Source organism: Xiphophorus couchianus, chromosome 7 (assembly GCF_001444195.1).
Source record: "Xiphophorus couchianus chromosome 7, X_couchianus-1.0, whole genome shotgun sequence".
NCBI lineage: Eukaryota > Metazoa > Chordata > Actinopteri > Cyprinodontiformes > Poeciliidae > Xiphophorus > Xiphophorus couchianus.
In genome coordinates, this window is record NC_040234.1 from 25,932,195 (window position 1) to 25,952,673 (window position 20,479).

General features: G+C 39.2%; 1 protein-coding gene across 2 annotated transcripts; it reads right to left on the reverse strand.

Moving 5' to 3' along the window:
• On the reverse strand, window positions 1–14,774 carry LOC114148573 (cytosolic phospholipase A2 gamma). Of its 2 annotated transcripts, none has more exons than XM_028023943.1 (13): window positions 14,552–14,774; window positions 10,138–10,248; window positions 9,047–9,189; window positions 7,878–8,064; window positions 7,693–7,798; window positions 7,142–7,282; window positions 6,033–6,098; window positions 5,816–5,950; window positions 5,448–5,594; window positions 5,257–5,340; window positions 4,086–4,240; window positions 2,603–2,774; window positions 1–589 (listed from the first exon to the last, which is right to left on the reverse strand). In XM_028023943.1, exons 1-13 carry the CDS (start codon window positions 14,672–14,674, stop codon window positions 411–413), a joined length of 1,749 nt encoding a protein of 582 aa, XP_027879744.1. In that variant the 5' UTR covers window positions 14,675–14,774; the 3' UTR covers window positions 1–410. The 2 variants fall into 2 exon arrangements, with proteins under 2 accessions (XP_027879744.1, XP_027879745.1); XM_028023944.1 differs by having other exon boundaries at window positions 10,138–10,285; window positions 14,552–14,665.
• Between the last annotated feature and the right edge of the window lie 5,705 nt (window positions 14,775–20,479).

Consider the following 20,479-nt stretch of genomic DNA (forward strand, 5'->3'; position numbering starts at 1 on the left):
AAACATCCATGTTTTCATATTGTAAAGATTTTGTCTTCTTAAAATAAAACCAAGAGTACATGTAAAACAACATATTTATTCCTCAGAGCTCTGCAGGGTTTCTGCTTCTAATCATAATAAGGTGAATCATGCATTCTAACATCAGTGTGAAAACCTTTATATAACATCTCTCCAAGCCAACAAAAATCAAAGAAAACATGTCATAAAAATGCAGTATGAGTATGTAATGTGAAGACATGTCTTAGTATTATACACTCAGAACCTTAACTGCTGTTATTCAGTATTTTTTTTTCCATCATCTATTTGGACGACACAGTGAGTTTTCAGATTATACATTTATAAGCTGAGAGAGAATCTTGGATGCTTTTATCTGTCTGACTCATTTCGCTACCCTGCACCTTCCCACAGACTCATACGCTCATCTTCCTCATGCGACGAAGAGCAGCTTTCCTCAACTCTCTCAGCACAATCTCCCTGTTGTTCTTCATGTTAGTTTTGGCCGTCTCCAAAAGGAAGTTAATCTTCTCCTGACTGAAGGGCAGCGTGAAGGTGGAGAACTCCTTCATCTTTGCTTTGACCTCCTCTGCATCTGCAGAAACAGTGAGAGACCTTTAATCAGCAAACTTACTGTCACCTTGAACACTACGCCTCGCTTTAGAGGACATCCACTCAGATGGTGAGCTGAACTGACACAGAGATCGTCTTGTCTACTAAAGACCTGCTCTGGAATTTGACAAATGGTTCCAGCCACATTTTGTCGATTTATAAACACAAACTTCCAATGTCTTCGATCAGGATTTCATGTGACAGACCAACACACAGTGATACATACCTGTGAAGGGAATTATACGGGGTATATTAAAATGTTTTGAAATAATTATTTAAAGGGGCAGTATTGTTTGTTTCCCAGCCATATAGTGAAATTTTATAGCTCAATCAAGTCACTCTGTTACTTTCAACTGTTATGAACATATATATGCAGCTCTGGAAAAAATGAGACTGCTGCACTGAACCCCTGTGACAGCTGTCCCGACTGTCACACACAGACACTATTGGTAATGGTTTTTTGTTTTCCCTTAATATTACTTTATATATTGATTAGTGAGTAGTTTAGATTTTTATCTTTAAATTTGTTTTCATTAGTCTGACTCTTTAGTTAACTATTTGTTGTGCACCCATTTAGTTAACTTTATGTCAGTTCTTTGTATATTTTGTTAAATACAACAAATTAATTATTTTTCTTTTGAGTTACCAGTTTCCTCTGGACCTGTGGCTGAAAATCAGAGATGAGCTCCAGCTGATTGGTGTCCATATATGGTTGTCAAACGTCCTCAGCGGACCATTCCATTTGTTCACCAGGGGAGGGGGAAATTTGGTCTTTAGTTTAATTTTACCATTTATTTAATGTTTCTTCTTTTGGAAAGTTAGTTAAATTCTGATATTTATTTCATTTATAGATTTAGTAATATTCTGACCAATATTTGTTAGATTTTTGTGTGTTTAATTACCCCCTAGTGTGTGTTAATGATCTGATCAGCCACTATTTAAGTTCCCCTCATGTGTTGTTTGTTAGGTCAGTTTGTGCTTGAGTTTGTTCTGTTACCACTTGAGTTGTACTTTGTTATGTTGACCTCAGTTTGGGCCCAATTTATCATTTTTGGATTCTTTTTGTTAATAAATTAAGATTATATTTTGAACTTTCTTCAACGTCTCTCTGGCTGGTTCATGCAAAACCCTCACAACCCCATTGAAAACCTCATTGTTATTCCACCAAATATTTATTTTGAACTCTTCCTGAGTTCAAACGTTAGTGTTGTTGTTTCTAAATGAATATGAACTTGTCTTCTTTGCATTATTTGAGGTCTAAAAGAATTGTATGTTTTGTCGTTATTTTGACCATTTCTGATTTTCTGCAAATAAATAAAAAGTTTTTGCTTGGAATTTCAGAGACATGTTGTCAGTAGTTCTTAGAATAAAAAAGCAACGTTCATTTTACTCAAACATAGACCTATGAAGAGTAAAATCAGAGCTTCTAGAGCTGTATATTTACATATCAAATATGACTTAAAAATTTGCCTTCGTAAATTGGAGATTAAAGGATTTCTCAAACATGAATGAAACAATCAAGACAACATTCCAGGCATGTTTTTGAAGAGGGAATAATATAAGATGATGTAAAGCTCAAAAAGTTGATTCAATAGAAAAAGCACATTTACGTTCAGACCCTCTCAGTCATTTCTTTGTGGAATCATTTTTTGCAACTGCAGTTCCTTCCATCTTTCCATTGACAGATGGAAAATTTCCACATCCATTAAGAACACCTTCTTCCACATGTTCTCTGTGGAAGAACATTGTGGAAATGTTCTTCCACAACAAGAACATTTGCCATGTGGCAAACTACACATGAACCATGTGTAGTTTGCCATGGTTCATGGCAAACTACACAAACAATGTGGGATGTATTATGGCTCTTTGTTTCGGCAGAGGATTTCTTCTTGCCACTCTTCCATGAAAGGTGCCGGTTTGGAACAAGCATGACTAATTGGGAGGAGAGTGTAATGCTACTAAACTGGACTAATCAGTTAAGGCTGACAGATCAAACCTTTGCAGTTTTGCTGGTTGAAAAGCGGCATGTAGATGATGGTCGGCTCCTTTTCTTTCCCCTCAAACACGTAGCAGTTCTTCGGCCAGTCGCTCTCCTCCAGGATTTTATTATCTATCGGGGGGAAGGGTTTATTCACTTCAGCTGCATAGTTCCTGGCAAGAATCAGAGTCTGTAAAAGGAAGCAGTAGAAAGATCAGCGGCGCCATACTGGGCCTCTGTGCTTACAGCTAACAGATTTTTATCATTTTAGACAACTTTAAAGTGATGATAGGAAGAAACAGTGTGATATTATCAAATCTACTTTTTTTCATTAATGTAAAATCCCATAGAAAAAATAATTGTGTTGTTGTCTCAGACCAGGCAGTTTAATCCCCAGTGATCCTGCTCAACCACATCACCCTTTCTGCCATGTTAGTACAGGAGCCCTGAAGGGACAAACCACTCTCTAATTTATGAACACTTCCAAACGTTCTCTGGATCCCCAGTAGTTAGAATCCCATGAAAAGCATACACAATTTTGATCTTACAAGAGAATTTTGTATTATTCTTTTGACTTTTGCTTGTATTTTTTTCTTTTTTAGTTTTACTCTAATTCCAGTTCACCATCTACTATGCCAGCTGTGATCCAGTCCATTCTCTCAACTTCAACCAACCTATCAGTCTACTGTTATTTCATGTATTTTTTTTAACAACATCTATAAAATGTTTTCTCAGCATAACTTCAGGTATAGACTCATTAGGTTTACTCTCTCAGTTTTCAAGCATGCACACTGCTCTGGTTGACAGAAATAAGTAAAGGACTATGGTTTTACTACAAATATTCTATGTTGACAGGATTGCTTGTGTTGTGGTAAGTGAACTTGTATGTCTCTGGCTCCATATCCAAACATAACTGTTGAATATATGGGTTTACTAAGTTGATAAATCAGACATCATGTCTATATCCACTTCCTGATACGTTACACAGAAGAATGCTGATATCAGAAAAGTCTCCAGACTGTTAGAATTCTTTATCTTTGGGCCATCTGGAGAAGGTGTTTTATTCTGAGCTGCCAGAATATGCCACATATATCTTACTAGATGGATTTGCCATCAGAGCACACTGCAGCTGAAAACTGAGGTTAGTTTGTCTGCAGAAACTATTTTGAACATCAGAAAACATTTGAAATTGTCCAGCTGAGGGGCCATGATATCTTATATCCTCTATTAGCAACAACATCCACTTTATGCTCCAACCAACTGCTCAGCCTGTGATCAGGGGCAGCTTCATACAGGACATGTCTGTGTTTCACCTCTCCTGAGTCAAATAATGAGGCGATTAGCAGGACTCTGGAGAACTTGACTGATTTAGAGGGCTGAGCATGTTCTGCCCTGTTGTCAGTGTTGTGTCGGGACACTATTTTCATTTTTTTTCAGTGCAAGCATATCATTAAAATTGTTTGCATGTGTTTACATGAGATTTAACAGTAATTTTGAGCACCTCAAACATAATTCCAGCACTAGACTCTGGTGCAATGATGAGGTCGATGTCTCTCTTCTCTCCTAGGAATGACGGGTAGGCCATGTTGATCAGCAGCCCTGCATCGATCAGGTGGAATTCTTCTTTAGTCTGGAGACAATCAGGAACTGAATCATCTGTGGGAAACAGAAGTTAAGAATTTGTAAAAGCCGAGTTTATTAGTACAGCACATTTCAGCAACAAGGCAGGTCAGTGTGCTTTGCACCATGAAAACATCATACAGTAACCAATTATAAAACAATCAATGCACATTATATTTTGTCTAATGCCATCATTGAGCAAACAGACATCAAATATATCTATCAATGTTCCAGTTCTGAATCAAAGGCAGCTCTAAACCGGGACGGTTTTAGTTTTGATTTAAAAGAACTCAGTGTTTCTTAAAGAGACCAAATTTCAATTCATTTCAAAAATGCTGGATTAACCTCAAAGGTAGATCAAATGTTTCAGTAACTCAAACTGGTTCAAACTGGGAAGAGTTTGGGAAGATGTGTCTAGTCTACAGCACATTTCAGGTCTTCCACAGATTATTTTAGTCAAATTTAATTCTGGACTCTGGCTGAATGATTTTAAAATGTTGCTTTTCTTCTGGTGAAGCTATTATTTTGTTGATATTTTGCTGATGTTGGTTGTGTCTTCTAAAGAATGTAGCTGAATTTTACCCAAACAAATGCAAAAATTTCTCCATTTCTTTCCCGAGATGATTATATATTTTCCAGTCTTTTCTGATAAAACATACCTGGATTTGTCACGTGGGAGACAGTGTTGATGAGTACACTGAGGGATGACCAGTGAAATAGAAGTATGCAGTTTGCTTAAAATATTTGACATAGCGTTGTACGGAGTTATTTGTAATAGTTCTCCTGCCCACTGCGTAAAGATATTCCACAGTGAGTCTGTTGCAAAGTAAATAAATATTTGTGGTGGGAGCTAGCAGTCCTGTGCACACCACACACAACATAACATCTATCCACAGGTAAGGTAACATTTATCCACTTTATCCCAGAGCAGATAATGACGTCACAACCTCACTTGGAAAATGTCCAAACTCTTGTTTGTTTGTTTATTTGTTTGTTGTTTGTCATAATGCAGGCTAGCTGAGCATCTGTGCTCTAGAGGTCTGTCCACTCACTCTGGAACTGATAGAGGAAGTTGCTGGTTGTTCCCCACTCCCACTTCAAAATAAGAGGAAGGACTTGCTTTGTAATGAAAGAAACTGAAGAAGAAGCACAGAAACAAAGTTTTGTTAAAATAAACTTTTAATTTTCTATTCCTTTCTGTCCAGTAAGCCCTGCCTGTGCTTCAGGTCTATAGAATACACACCTGATGTTTTGAAAGCTCCATCCTCCAAACTTTGGCCCCAGATCTCCACTGTCCTCACCAACCCAAGACTCCACTGTTGGAACAGATTTTTTCTTTCTTCTGGACTCAGCGACTCCAGCAGAACTGACTCATTATGATGCACCTTGTCTTGAGAAAAGCATTTTAACAAGCATAGTAAGAAATAAAAACAAGAATTTGCTGCATCAATATCCTGTTACAACTCAAAAAAAGACTAGTCCTTCTCCAATCAGCACTACCTGCATTTCCATTGACCATATATTACAAAAAGAAATTTGCTGAATCGAAACACACCAATTTAGAAGAAATTCATATTTGTCTAGAAAAAGCATGTAGGTTAGAATTCATACCATGTAGGATTTTCTGCAACTTGTCAAGCTCAGACAGGGCAGTAGGATCCTGGATGGTGCTTGAGGTGAGAGTTATCAAGTTTCTGAGCACGTTGTACACACGCAGGTATTCCTTGGTCACATCATCTGTGGGCCCTGAAACAGAAGCACAAAGAAAACGAGTTAGGCCAGAAAGCCAACATGAATTTACTAAGAATATGTTTCCAGTGGTGATTACCATTAAGCCAGGGAGGGATCACATCCCTGATAACTTCCTCATGAGCCAGTGCACAGCCTAAAACTCCTGCACAGTTAAAAAATAGATATTTATGAATGAAGGAAACAATTTGTGGTCATCCTAGATGCTGGTATTATTTGCTTCTATATGTATTTTAGTAGTATTAGGACAGGGCTTTGGTCCCCACCAGGTCCAGCAGTCTCCATTGCTTTCTGATCAAGTACATTTTATAAGACATGATTGTGGTTTTAATATTTGCACAGTCATCAAAATAAATTATTCAATTTAAATTAAGGAAATACTGGGGATGTAACCAGGTGACTTTACTACTGTTTGGTAAATCAGATGGCTGTACTTGCCACCTGATTTAAAAGTCACTGGTTGTTTTTATGGCTTTTGTGTTTTATTTATCACCTGAAAGTGTCGACTGCATTAATTGCATCACACTCTTGTGTGATGACAAGATAAAGACTGTTCTATTCTAGTTTAACTTCTCTCTGTCTTCATCCCTACTAGATGTTAACGGATACAAAAAACAAGTCTACTCTTCTGGAAGAAACAATTGTTGATCTTGGTACTGTTTTGTTTTCAGGTCTTGAGTTTTTGTATGGCATTTAAATGATCACCTGAATCTGTGTGTTTGACAGTAGCCATGGCAGGATGTAACTACTGGGATTGAAATAAATGTTTTTTTTTAATTATGAGGTTGATCTTTCAGTTTGTTCTTCTTTTCACAACAACTGTGATTCCCTTTTCCACACAAGAATTGCAGCTGTTGCAATTCCTGCAGGGAAAAATTGTTTTAATAAATGACATCTTTAGTTATAAACAGACTTTTTGTTTATTCCGGTTATCTTTGATATTGAAATTAGCTTAATGGTCCTAATGTATGACTGGGACAAAAAAGCAAATATTAAAAAAACTGTAAGAAATTGAGTCCTCTTTCATGGAATTGTACTATTTGCATACATAACTCAGATGTGTTGTCACACATCACACAGGAATATTGACAACCATCCAAATAGCCCTTTGTAACTGAGGTATTGTATATATAGGCATTGTGACGACAGTTGAGTTTGGATATATTGCACAGTGATTGTGAAGCTCACCCTGTAGACTGATCATGTCCATCTCTGGTTTCTTCTCCATCAGCTCCCCGTTGTGAAACTTGCTGCCCAACAGTGACGTTTCAACAAAGAGGTTCAACTCTGTGAATCCTGCCTCATGAGGGCTCACCTCAAACCATTTACCTAACGAACAGAGAAAACCTTTAACGGCAACACTTTATTTGACGGGCTGTGCATAAGACTGACATGACACTGTCATAAACATGACAGAACGAACACCTGTCATGAAGATGAAGGAGTCTTTATGAATATTTGCCACTGTTGTCATGAAGTGTCATTCGATAAATACTGACACTTTTAATGCAAAGTTGCATTAAAACTCATATTAAAAGTCTATTAAAATGGTAAACTTTGCATTATATGTGTTATCACATGTGCTATCACATAACAGTGGCAAATATTGCTAAAGATTCCTTCATCTTCATGACAGGTGTTCTGTCATGTTTATGACAGTGTCATGTCAAGTCTTATGCTCACCCCATCAAATAAAGTGTTGCCTTTATTCATGTAAACCCCTCAGTTAAAGTGTGTACCTTGTAGCGGCCCATGTGAGTAGCAGTGTTTCTCTAGAGCACAGTAGACGGGGTAAGGGTTGGTGGCGTTCCTGCTGACCTCCTCTGAAAGACGCCGTTTATCCATCTGATAAAGTACAAGATGTTTTTTTTGAGGAATTATCACATCTGATAAATGTCTAAGCTCCAAGCTACGCCTGTTTAACCTGTTTCATGATGCCGGCAGAGGTTAGAACCCCCCAGATGTCAGTGAGAGAGAAATCCTCCTCCTTGGACTTTTCAGTCAACCAGGCCACAGCGTGCTCCAGCTCCACCCCAGGACCCGACAGCTTGGACACCGCTTCATCCATGTTGGAGCTCCACTGAGGGTCATTGTACAGGAAGGCCATGGACCTGACAACATGAAGAGAGTGAGCGGCAGGCACACAGGAGTCAAGAAAAAGCCTTGTGCTTAGAAATGTTGTAAAACGATACCACAAAAATATAAATAACTTATTTATATTTATATCAGACTCACAGCTGCCCTCTATTTGGTGCTCTTAAGTAAAGTGTGGTCCACATGAAACAAGGTTTAAATTTGATCATTAACTAAATTATGGAAAGTAAATGGCAGAACTATCATAGATTGATTGACCAAACAACTCACTACAACTGGCCTGAGGTCTAATGCCCCCGACATTCGTACTAATACAGACAGATGAGATTTGTGATGACCTTGCAAATTCTCAACCAATTCTAGAGGTACATAGGAACAAGGTTTTGGCAGCGTCAAAGGTCTTGGAGCTCATGATCTGTAAAGCCTCTAGCAGCTGACCTCAGGGACCACTGCCCTGCATGCTTTAAGTGTTTCCATTATGTCATTCATCGTTATCCAGAAAGGCTGGCTCTGTGGGCATGGCCCACTGACAGCATTCAGAGCAGCAGAGCACCATCAATCAGGTCTATGTATGAGCAGAAATGGACGGTGTTTGAAAGCAGGATGTACAGGAGCGAGATAGATGGCACTAAGAGCCTCCTCCTGGCTGTGATTGGTTGTTTCTGGAAGCAGTGTTTTTCTGCAAATGGCTGTAGGACCACAGGGAGGCAGAGGAGCTGGATTGTCTGTTTCATATTATGCTGTCAGGACATGGTGACAAGTGCATAAAACCATACTTTTCTAAAAGTTACTTACTGCAGCTTTAAGTCTGATAGGAAGTGAAATATGTCCCTGGTTGTTCAGTAAACCTTTTCTGTTTTTCATCTCTGTTTCTACATTGCTTCTGTTCCAGTTCCATTCTATGTGAGATCCAGTCACTGGTTTCTAGCTTGTTTCAACTTCCAATTACTCAGCATTTGACCAGCATGTAATGTAATTATGACTAATTTGTTTTGTTACCATGTTGACCCAGAAACTCCTCCTATGTAGAGCAAAGTGTCCAGCATGGCTTCCTTTTCCAGCTGATACAGGAAGCCTATGAGACTCACAGCTGCCCTCTGACCCCCACCAGAAGCCACCAGGGCGATGTGAGGGACTAAATCCTGGAAAGAGAAACCAGAGAATTAGACAAGTTGATTGCTCTAATTGCAAAGTACTTTAAACTAAAACTGCTCATTTTTTTCTTTATTTTAGAATGGACCATCTCCCCCACTGACCAGAATGGGCATCAAGAGACCTTTGGCAAGTAACCTGAATGAACAAGGGCCAGAAAATTGAGACTGCAGAATTTTATGTTTGATAAAGGATCTCTGTCTTTCCTCTTCAGCTTTCTAGTCACATAAGAAGAGAAACGGCAAAAGCAAGTGTATTAGCAATGTTTGTGAACAACAGATAATGTGACCCAGGATATGCTACTGTTGAATAATGTTTCTGCACCCTGGATTTTGAACTCTTACTTCTGCCGCCCCCAAACAACCTCATCTTCTCTTCCTATAGATGACGAACCTGACCGTGTCAGACCTCGTCTCGCTGCAGTTGAATTAGGTCTTCCTGTAACTCGCTGTCTGTGCTGTCTTTTACCACGTAGACTTTAAAATTGGCTCAGAGTTGATATCTTTAGCTGTCTTTCTATCCTGCATGAAGCCACTAAAGCAGCTACTGCTGGCCATTAACTCATCATGTTTTCTTTGACATAGAAAGTTCTCCTGGACAGGCACATTGGTGCTTTCTGTGCTCTTCTCTTCTCAAACCCCCAATTATTAGGTCAATTATGCCAGTAAAATTTGATCTAATTTATATAATATATATATTTCTTTTTATTAGAAAAATAAAATAAAGATGGGTGCAGTGGTCGCACAGGGGTAAAGCATGACACATGTTTGGAGGCCTCAGTCTGTGATGCGGCCCTCACAGGTTGATGATCCTTGTTGCATGTCTTCCCCTTCTCTCTCAATCCACTTTCCTGTCTATCTGTCATATAAAAGCCAGTAGAGTTGACACAACCTTTTAAAAAATAAAATAAAGAGAAGTGTAGATATGTTTTTTCTTACCGCATTACAGTTGATTTGCAGATTGTTCAATGCCTGTAGAACAATTTCTTTTCTCCTGTCAATATATTGTTGTTCTCCAGCACACAGAGCTGAGGAGTGACGGATGGTTTCCTGAAGACAATTCATGACTGGAGATTATCAGGTTGTTCTGCAGAGTCAACAAGTAAGGTTTTGGCTGAAGGAATGATGAAGATTACAATAAGCCTCATTCTGCATGTCTTACAACAGAGCTATTACTTCACAGTGAAACAGTGCAGGTACTAGACTGACCTGCCTGCAGTCCAGGCCTGTCTCCCACTGAAAATGTCTGGTGCTTTATTTACTGTAGTTGTACATAAAGAAAGAATTCCACCTATAAGATTTCAACAATTATTGCTCCTACATGCTTACTGAGTGTTGTTAAAAGGACTCAGCGGTAAACATGGCCCTGTCCAAACGTTTTCTGAATGTCTTGCAGGCATCAAAATCTAAATGTGGTGTTTCACATCTTTGGTATTGATTGATTTTCCATGAACTGAATTGCATTGAGAGAGTTGAGATTTAGAATACTGCAACCTTTTGTAGTTTGCTTTTATCATTTACCACTATTTTTGCTCCCAGAGGGAAAAGCCCACTGCATTGTGATCTTGGAGCATTATTTAAGAATCACTAAGTTCCAGAATGACTTTTTGCTTAAAGGAATTTATACAGTGGTCCAGCCTAACAATGATTGTTATGCCTGTGTTTTCATTACAGCCATCTGTGATTTGGACAGAAATCATGGAGCGACTGTTTGCTCGGCTCCAGGGAGCTCCGCAGCATCAGTTTGTTGATCTGGACCTTTTACAGTTTATAATAGGACATGAAAAGGTGCTAGTGTGTTCCAACTCCAATCAGATGACCTTTCTGTCTGGCCTAAGCTTTTGAGACCTCTTGAGTTAAAAGATGCAAGGAGAAACCAATTCTCTTTTTATCTAGAGGTTGTAAAAACAGCAAAGGGGCAATGAAAACGTATAATATCAAAAGACTACCTCCAAAGTTTTATTAATTTGAAAATGTCAATAGCATATGGTCAAATGAATGAGCAGAGAACCAGAGCTGTGCATCACAGATGATGTGTTTTGTAGAAGCTCCCGTTTTGTAGATGGCATTTCATATTGTATAGGGACAGCAGGAGTGGAAAAGTTATTCAAGTCTAGTTATAGTGCTAGAAAATTAGTTTGTGGTTTTCCAACGTTTTCACTCTGAAAGCTTTTACCAAACTGAAATGTAACTATGTGGATACTGTTATGCGACTTGTGCTTTGGCAAATGGATGATGAAGCAGTTGGCTGGAACATATTAATGACATAAATAATTGTATCTTAACTTTTCTGTCAATATTGTAGGTGATGTCAGCATTCAGCTGTCCACATCCTTACTCTGTTGAAACCAGAGATGAAGAATTTGAGTCTTTTTAACCACTTAAGCAGCGTCTGGATGTCTCTCTGCACTCCGAGTTCAGCACGTCCCATCCTGGACTGCTAGTGTTCTGCCAAAGTATTCTCCTCCTGTCCCATGAGCAAGCTGTGGCAGAGCCAGGCTTCTCAGTTAATGAGGAATTCTCAAAGTGTCTTTGACCAAAGAGCTCAGGCCTTGTTTATTAATGACTTGTCACTTGAACAAAACTTATTCTCATGTGATTTTAATTGTGTTTCTTACTTGATGGAAGAACCGCAATTGTGAAATTGTGTTGTTGTTTTTTTTTACATTAGCAGAATATTGACAGAAGTTCACATTTGTAATGGGGACACAGCTAGTATGTCTGTCTCTAAGAAAGTAGAGTGAGCTCTGTTATATGTACTGCATCACCTTACCTGAAAAAGCCATGAGGAGATGTAAGTAGCCTGTGGCCTGAGCCATTGATACAGTGATCCAATATTAATGCTGTTTAAAATTGGCAAATCAAAAGTTAAGGCTCATCACACCAGGCATCATTTTTCAAAGCTATTGTTCAACTTGCCTCCTCATCCTGATGCTTTATTTGGTGTTCAGCATCTTGTCTTCCACATGTAGAAACCCAAGCTAATTGAGTTGCTAACATGTGATTTGCTACACGTGTTAACAAGTACCAATTTACAACCAAAATAATCTCATACCTGTTTCCAAAGAAAATATCTCTAAGTCAAAGAAGGTAGACTCTCTCTGATTCTCCCTCTCTATTGGACTTTTGTATTTGGTAAATGTAGAATTCTTAGTTCAATTAATAAAGTTGTGTTGGTATTAAAAAATATTGTGATGGTAAAATTGTTTTATGAACTGTCTGTTGGTTTGTAGTTTGGTTTGTTTGGTTTTAGTGAGATCTGAATAATGACTTATCACACATGTATGTAATGAAACATTGCACCGTGTTCCAAATGATTATGCAAGTGATATTTTCTCAGATTTTCTTAAATGGTCAATGCAAATGATGGTCAGTATAATTTCCAAGTCATGAACTATTACAGTATAAATCAAATTTTACTGAACAAAGATCCCCATGAGAACAGTATTTTTCTCAAAAATAAAAAAACTCAAAATTCACTGTTCCAAATTATTATGCACAGCAGATTTTCTAAACATTTTATGGATTATAAAGAACTGCAAACGGTCATTCTTTGAATGTGCAGCATTAAGTGTTCACATGTACTAAAATCAGAAGCTATTTCAATCAAAAACATCTTAACAGACAGAGTTACATGTTAACATTGAACCTTCTTTGATATCACAGCACAATTCTAGATCCATTGAACTTGTGAGTTTGTGGAAAGTTTCTGCTTGATTTTCTTTGCAGGATGTCAGAAAACCTTCCCAGAGCTGCTGTTTGATATGAACTGCATTCAGATCTTCTGCTGAAGGAAACTCCAAAGGTTCTCAATAGGGCTGAGGTCAGAGGTCAGAGGAGGATGGTGACCAAACCATGAGTTTCTGCCCTTTTATGCCCATAGCAGCCAATGACACAGTGGTATTCCTTGCAGCATGAGATGGTGCATTGTCATGATGAAGATGATTTTGCTACTGAAGGTTCAGCTCTTCTTTTTGAACCATGAAAGAAAGTGATCAGTCAGAAAGTCCATGTACTTTGCTGAGGTCATTTTCACACCATCAGGGTCTCTGAAGGGGCCGACCAGCTCTCTCTCTCTCTGTCTCTCTCTCTCTTTCTCTCTCTCTCTGTCTCTCTCTCCATGATTTCGGCCATCATGGCCTCCTTGCTGACATCACAGCCGTGTTGGGACGTGGTGGCCATCCACCACCAATCCACTACTGCGTCCATCTGGACCATCCAGGGTTGCACAGCAGTCATCAGTGAACAAGTCTGTTTGAAAATTAATCTTCATGTACGGCTGGAGCCACTGCCACCGTTTCTGCTTGTGAGCTCTGGTTAGGGGCCCAATAGTAGGTTGATGCACCACAAGCCTCTGGTTCCTCCACCTTGAGGTTCCAGAGGCTCCAGCAGCTTCAAATACCTGTTTGCTGCTTTGTAAGGGCATTTTAACAGCTGCTCTCTTAATGTGATGAATTTGTCTAACAGAAACCTTCCTCATTTTGCTTTTATCTATACAAACCCATCTTTGTTCTGAATCAGCCACAAATCTCTTCACAGTACGATAACGCTTCAGTTTTTGTTAAATATCTAATGTTTTCATATCTTGTCATACGACACTAAACTATCTGATGATTTTCATCAGCAGAGATTCTTTCTCTTTCCCATATTGCTTGAAACCTGTGGCCTGTTTAATAATGTGGAACATCCTTCTTAAATAGATTTCCTTTAATTGAGTTCACCAGACAAATTAATCAACCAGCTTTCTGAAATTAATTAGAGTGATTCAAAGAGCCCTGACACACAATACCATCTATAAATTTAATAGCAGAACAAAAAAAATTATCTTTATGACACTTAAATCCAATATACATAATAATTTGGAACACAGTGTAAACTGGCTTTGCACCATTTCATAATTTGTTAAGTCATACTTCATTACCATCAGCCTGTACATTTTCTCTGTGAAAATAAATAAACAGTATAAACAGTAAAACATTGTTTTAATAAAAAAGGTATTAAACTTAACTTATACGCCGTGACACTTTCTGTTTAAACCTTCTTGTACAATGTTTAATCTAACAACAGATTGACCAAAAATGTTAGTCAGTCTTTTGAAAAAGGTCTGAAATTGTTTTTGAAAACCTGTGGATACATGCTAATAATTAAGAACATCTTTTTACAGGGATGTGCTTTATGTACATTTATCCTCCCATGATGTAAACTGGAGCTAGTTAATAGAAACTGATATCACCATTAAATTTTAACTGCAACTATCTCAACTGCATAAAAATTGAAGACTTGATAGTCAACCCCTGTAAGAAAACGCTCTACAAAATACAAATTCTGGCGTTTTGACCAATGAATGTCTCACCTCAGAAGCTGTCATGTTTCCCTCCATGTTGTCCACTGCCTGCAGTGCAACTCCGGAAATCACCAGGCAAAAACAAAACCCCAAGCCTAAAGAAAAACCTGTATTTCCTCTTCGTGTCTGCATGCTGACTCACATACATTCATACACATAAGGCTACAGGTTCTTCCTGCTTCTCTACATTCACCGTAATGTCTGAGGAAGTTGCACAAGAAAAGAGATATTACATCAGCACACTAAGGCCGCCTGATCTCTTCCATGTGTTGGCAATGCAGAGAAACAGTTTCAAATGTAAACCAGATGTTTGAGTCAAAGTAGAAAGCAGCAAAAACATCTGTCTGGGATCTTTTGTCCACAAAGTGTTCTTGTTTGGAATAAAGCTTTGTAAAGAAAACAAATGAGGCCGTCACAGGTTTGAGTCCCGGCACAATGACCTTTGCCGCATGTCTTCCCCCTTCCTCTAGTGTTTTATTGGACACTAGAGCCAATTAAACTAGATTTTGATTGTCTCCTGTCCCCTAAGAGCACGCCTCAAGTTCCTGATTAAGTTTTTTTTTCAGCAGCCAACTGGACGCCTCTTACCTCTGATATGTCTCCATTGGTTTGTGGTGCCAGAAACACAAAGGACTGTTTCTTGGTAGATTATAGCATCAGTGGAAACACTGGAACTGGTTTGATGGAATGGACCTTTGTGTAACATCCTAAACCTTACTGACAGACAAACAGCAACAGAAAAAAATATTATGGCAGAGAGCCCAAGGGTAAACTTGTCCTAAGAAGTGAGAAATACATTTCAAAAAATTGACTGTGAGCAGGATTCCTCACCTTTGTTCTGCTCTTTCTTTCACTCTTTTTTTTGTGAGTACATAAAAAATGTAGGGTGTAACAGTAAAAACAACAAAGATCGTAGGCTTTATGAACAACAGAACCTGCTAGACAATTATTACTGCTATGAATATAAAGTCTTGTAAACAGGGAACAATACAAAGTAGGTGTAGAGCCCTGGAAATATGTTAAGAACGTGATAATGTTAAATTAGACTACTTTATTATTTTTTATTTCATAGATTTCTGTTATGATAATACCCCTTTAAGAAAGACAAGCATGATGGGAGAAAAAAGTTCATGACCTGCGGAAAGGAGAGAAAACTACACACGCTGTATGCTGAACCGTGGATTTTGTTTAATAAAGTTGCACAAAAGCGAAGACCTTTGAGTTTTTTTAGTTCTTTTTAAGGGCGCAACATAGGCTTATTCATGAAGTATAAGGGAAGGAGACGTTTTCAACAGTCACCCATACTTTGTGTGTACCAGCTAATTCTTCTAAGGTTGCAGGAGTTCTGGAGACTTTCTCCACTGGTAGTTGGTAGAGGAGGTGAGGTAAATCCACTGCAACAAACTGCTGTCAAACGTCGTGTAATTAGCAAACAGAGGTTTGTAAGAGAACTTGAGAGAATAAACAGCAGACAGAGGAACCCAGCAGCAAGTTCTTAAAGATGTTTGGTGCAGGGTTAGGCTCAAAAACAATATCCCAAGCTTTGAACATGTCCCAGTGTTCTGTTCAATCCCTCATCTGAACAGGGAGAGAGGATGGACCTGCACACCTACCAAGGCGCCAAGACATGTAAAACGTTAATCTTGTGGGGTTTTTTGGTGTGGGATTTTGGTTATATCTGAGGGAAGGATTATCTTTGTACAACCTACAAAAATAATCTTTAATATGTCTATTTTTCATTTGGGAAGGGCAACAGCTTCACCCAGCTTCCTTAAACTTTAGGTTGTTTCTCTTTCACTTCTTCCTATCTGCCAGTGGCAGTAGACAGACTGGACATGTGGCAGTAGACAGACTGGACATGTGGCAGTAGACAGACTGGACATGTCTCCTTTGGTTTGCTGCAGGTTGACATATGCTACTGAAGTATGCCCCACATGGAGTTAAGCACCATAACTCCAAATCAGTCAGTAACACTTATTGTGATTCAATTTCACCTGCTGCTGTGCAAATGAAACACACAACAGGTGGAAATGAGAGGCAACTTGCAAGACAGTCCCCATAAAAGAATGATTCTGCAGGTGGTGACCACACTTGCTTCTCTGTTCTCGTCCTTTCTGGTTGAGCTTTTAGTCACTTTTTCCATTTTGTCAGTGCTGTCACGAATCGAGGCAACATGAGGCATTTTTTTCAGACCACTGAAGTTGCTCAACTAGAGCAGCTAATCTAGTCATTCCTTCTACTCCAATTTAGTTATGTCTCTTAGGTTCTGTTATTCTTTCTCAGACTCATTTGCTGGTTCACTCCCTCGCCCCGTGTGTCCTCTTCTCTCTCTCTCTCCTCAGTCTGTTGTCTGCTCTCTCCCCTCACTCCTCCAACCTGTAAGTTATTAGTTAGTTATTACCTCCCAGTATAAACACCGCTTTTTCAGTCACTCCTCGCCGGTTCCTTCCGTAACTTCCTGTCGTTTCCCCTTTCTACTCAGTGTTTTCTTTGTGTTTCCCTGATGGTTTCGTTTTTACTTGGATTTTTGATTTATTTTTCGGCCCTGGCTCCCTCTACTAATTGCAAGTTTTTTTTTTTTTTTACATTTATTCATTAAACCTTCAAATTTTCTTGCTGCCTCTGTACTTTTGCATTTGGGTCCTACATCAAACCTCCTTCACATCATTACACCAGCATGACCGGTTTGGAGGTGGGTCAGTCATTGTGTGGGGAGGCTTTTCTTTGGATGGCCGCACTGCCCTCTAGGTGATGGCCAGAGGTGCCCTGACCTCCACAAAGTAACAGGACGGGATCCTCAGACCCACTGTGAGACCATGTGCTGCTGCACATTTGTTTACATTCAATCTTGACCTGAGCAGAGAGCGAGGAGACATATCCACTCTGGCAGTCATCCACAGAACAAGAGTTACAGTTTAACTTCCGTTCTAGCACTGCTGCAGCGAACCAGAAATCTGGAGCTTGTACGTGCTGAGTGGGGGGAGGCTATGAGCAGCAAGTACACAAGCTTGATTGGCAGTGCTGAGGCCTTTCTCCTGGATCTAACTGGTTGATTCTGACCAGGCGTGGTCCTTATGCAGATGGCAGCGGGACTACAGGAAGGAGGACAAGGCACTTGATTGTTTTCCCAGATTATCTGTCTCAGATTTTAATGTCAGGTCAGTGACAGTTTTAACAAATATATAAAATCTATATTATTATAAAAGGACCGACTGCAGCTTTAAGGAAAGTGAAATACTCAACAACGGAGCATCTAAGCTAGTCTTAAACTGCTGAGGATGGAATGCTGTTGTGTTGTCAATAAAACCGTTGTGTGCTAATAATGACAGCAAGGATCACAATGTGCACAGCTATTGCTCAGTTTAATGAGTTAACTTGGAACAACAAACTTGTAGCATAAACAGCAGGGAACACGTAGTTCCAATTTTAAAAACCAGATCAAAGTCAATTCTAACAATTAGTCTGAACATAAAATAGTCCGTCTATGTCTGTCCTGTACTCCGACATAGCTTACAGCCATGCATTAGTTTCTACTGGAAACATTGTAACAGACTTAAATTAGCTAAAAACGCACCTTAACATGGTCTGAGTGAAGCTGTTTCTAATCAATCTGGCATAAAATGAAATGGATTTTAATTAGAGTGGCTGGTCTTAATATTCTGTTATATAGTCTAAATGTTTGGCTTTGATATAAGAACACTTGTTGACAACATTTAGATAACACATTTAAATCGCTGGATTCTTCTGTGTTTAGCCTAGAGCCTTAACACTAACCTTCCCCCCACTTGTTAACATCTTAATCTGCAATATTAAACAGCTGCAATAAATTGCTTTTTAATATAATACATAGGAACAAAAAGCACCAAGTTTGTCTTCTGTTACTTCCTAAATGCAACGTTCACCCTCTTCTCTGTAATGTCTGGAAACAAGAACTGAAATGAAGTCGTGGTGTGAAGACATTCTGTTCACCTCCACATTCTCTACAGACATCTGCTGCTCCTGTACACCCCTATAAGAGAAGTATCTACTGCAGGTAACATAAATTAGATATCACTTATTAACAGAACCTCAGCTTAAAAAACGTCTGAACATTTGAAGTCATCAGATGTAATAACTTCAACGAAACACCAGAGGTCTATACATTCTTTGTGTTCTGTGCTTTTTTCTCTGTTCCTGCTGTAATATTGAAAGAATTTGTTTGAAGATTTTAGAAGCTGAGTTAATAGTGTCTTTATTCCAGTTTTCTACTTTGAAACTATTTATAATATGGTCAAATTTTACATTTAATCCCACAAACGGTTTGTTAAAGGACATTTAACTGTTCAAATTATGAACAGTGAAAAGACTAAAAACCCACAATGGAGCTAAACGCATAAACAGAAAAACAACAAGGTTTATTTTTAGATGACTGCACAGCATAAGAAGGGAAAACTGTCACATTTACGCTGCAGTGGACTTTCTGACCAGCCTCAGCCAGCAACTTCACACAGTGTTTTCTTTTTTTTTTTTGCTTCAGCGTTGAGACACCCCTAAACATGTTCATCTCTGAAGGCACAGTTAATGTCTGACGGGAAGAATTAAAAGTATTGAACGGCCTGGTGAGCTATTGTACATGAAAGTCCAATAAAAAAGGACTTTCATGTACTTTGAAATGAGATGTAACTTGGTAACAGAGAGACTGAGAAACATTAATCCCATTCTGTCACTTATTTCTATCTCTGAAGTCATGTCAAACTTCACCCCTCAGCTGTAAGCCATCACTCCCCCCACCCACCACCACCTTTTTGTGCTTCAGCACGATCATCCCACAGCCTCCTTCCTCCACCACCATTTTGTCATTTTCAACTTCAGGTGAGGCTCAAGTTGTGAAAGTTCGGCAGGTCAGGATGGCATCAGCTCCAGGATCCTGAGGTGCTGCTCAGATCAGCTGTGTGGCATCATGGGATACATGTTCAACCTGAACCTGACGCTGGTGAACGCACCACAGTTGTGTAAGACGTCCTGTGTGGTTCTGGTGCCAAAGGTCAAACATCCACAGGACCTCAGCAGCTACATGCTGCTAGCACTGACCTCACATCTGATGAAGACCCTGGACAGCTTGGTTCTCACCCATCTTCTGGTGCAGTTCACCAACCAGCCTGGCATCAAGGAGGATGACATCATAGCCTGGCGCCCCACAGGGAACAGTACTGGCACCACTCCTCTTCACCCTCTAAGACTGCAGACGTCTCCTTCAGCTCCACACGCTGCCACCTTCAGAAGCTCTCTGATGACTCTACCGTAGTCGGACAGACGGTGGAGTCAGTTCACAGCCCTGCTGTTTTTTGAACAGTATTCTTATAAATAATCTCTTGCTGCTTTTAATGCAGAAATATACACGCTTAATTTGCACATTTTCAAAATTGTCCTACATAGTTGGACATTGGAATCTGAGAATGCCCTTTTTAAATAAATCATAATCATAATATAATCATTTTATTGTGTATTATTTTTGTTATGTCAGAAGTTTGTTTTAAATTTGTCTTTATTGTACAGTTTCTTATTTTTTGTTAAATTTTTCCTTCCATTCTTCTGTGACTCTGCTGCTGGTAAAACTGAATATCCACTAAGTGACACTGGGAGATTTCTATTCTATTCTATTCTATTCTATTCTATTCTACTTCTGAGTTTGTTATTAGCCCTGTCAGCTTCTGCACATGATCATAATGTAACATCCAGTGAGAGTTTAGTGTTATGTTTCCATCTCACCCTCAAATGTCTCATTTTGTGCCTCTTTGCTATCTGAGTGAGGATATTGGTCCTGCAGAAGAGCAACATGCCAGTGAGGCTCTTCCATGGGGGAAGGGCAAAGGTGAAGGAGTACAGGCCATCTGTCTCTACCGGGAGGTAACTCGAACCTAAACCTGACCCCAGAGCAAAGCCATTACAGTGTAATGT

Excerpts from the sequence above, each read along its gene's own strand:
- LOC114148573 (XM_028023943.1), bottom strand. The coding sequence starts at position 14,674 with ATGCAGACACGAAGAGGAAATACAGGTTTTTCTTTAGGCTTGGGGTTT. Across the intron at positions 9,190-10,137 it reads TGCAAATCAACTGTAATGCG|GATTTAGTCCCTCACATCGC; the intron begins GTAAGAAAAAAC and ends TTCTCTTTCCAG. Across the intron at positions 7,283-7,692 it reads CTCACATGGGCCGCTACAAG|GTAAATGGTTTGAGGTGAGC; the intron begins GTACACACTTTA and ends TCTGTTCGTTAG.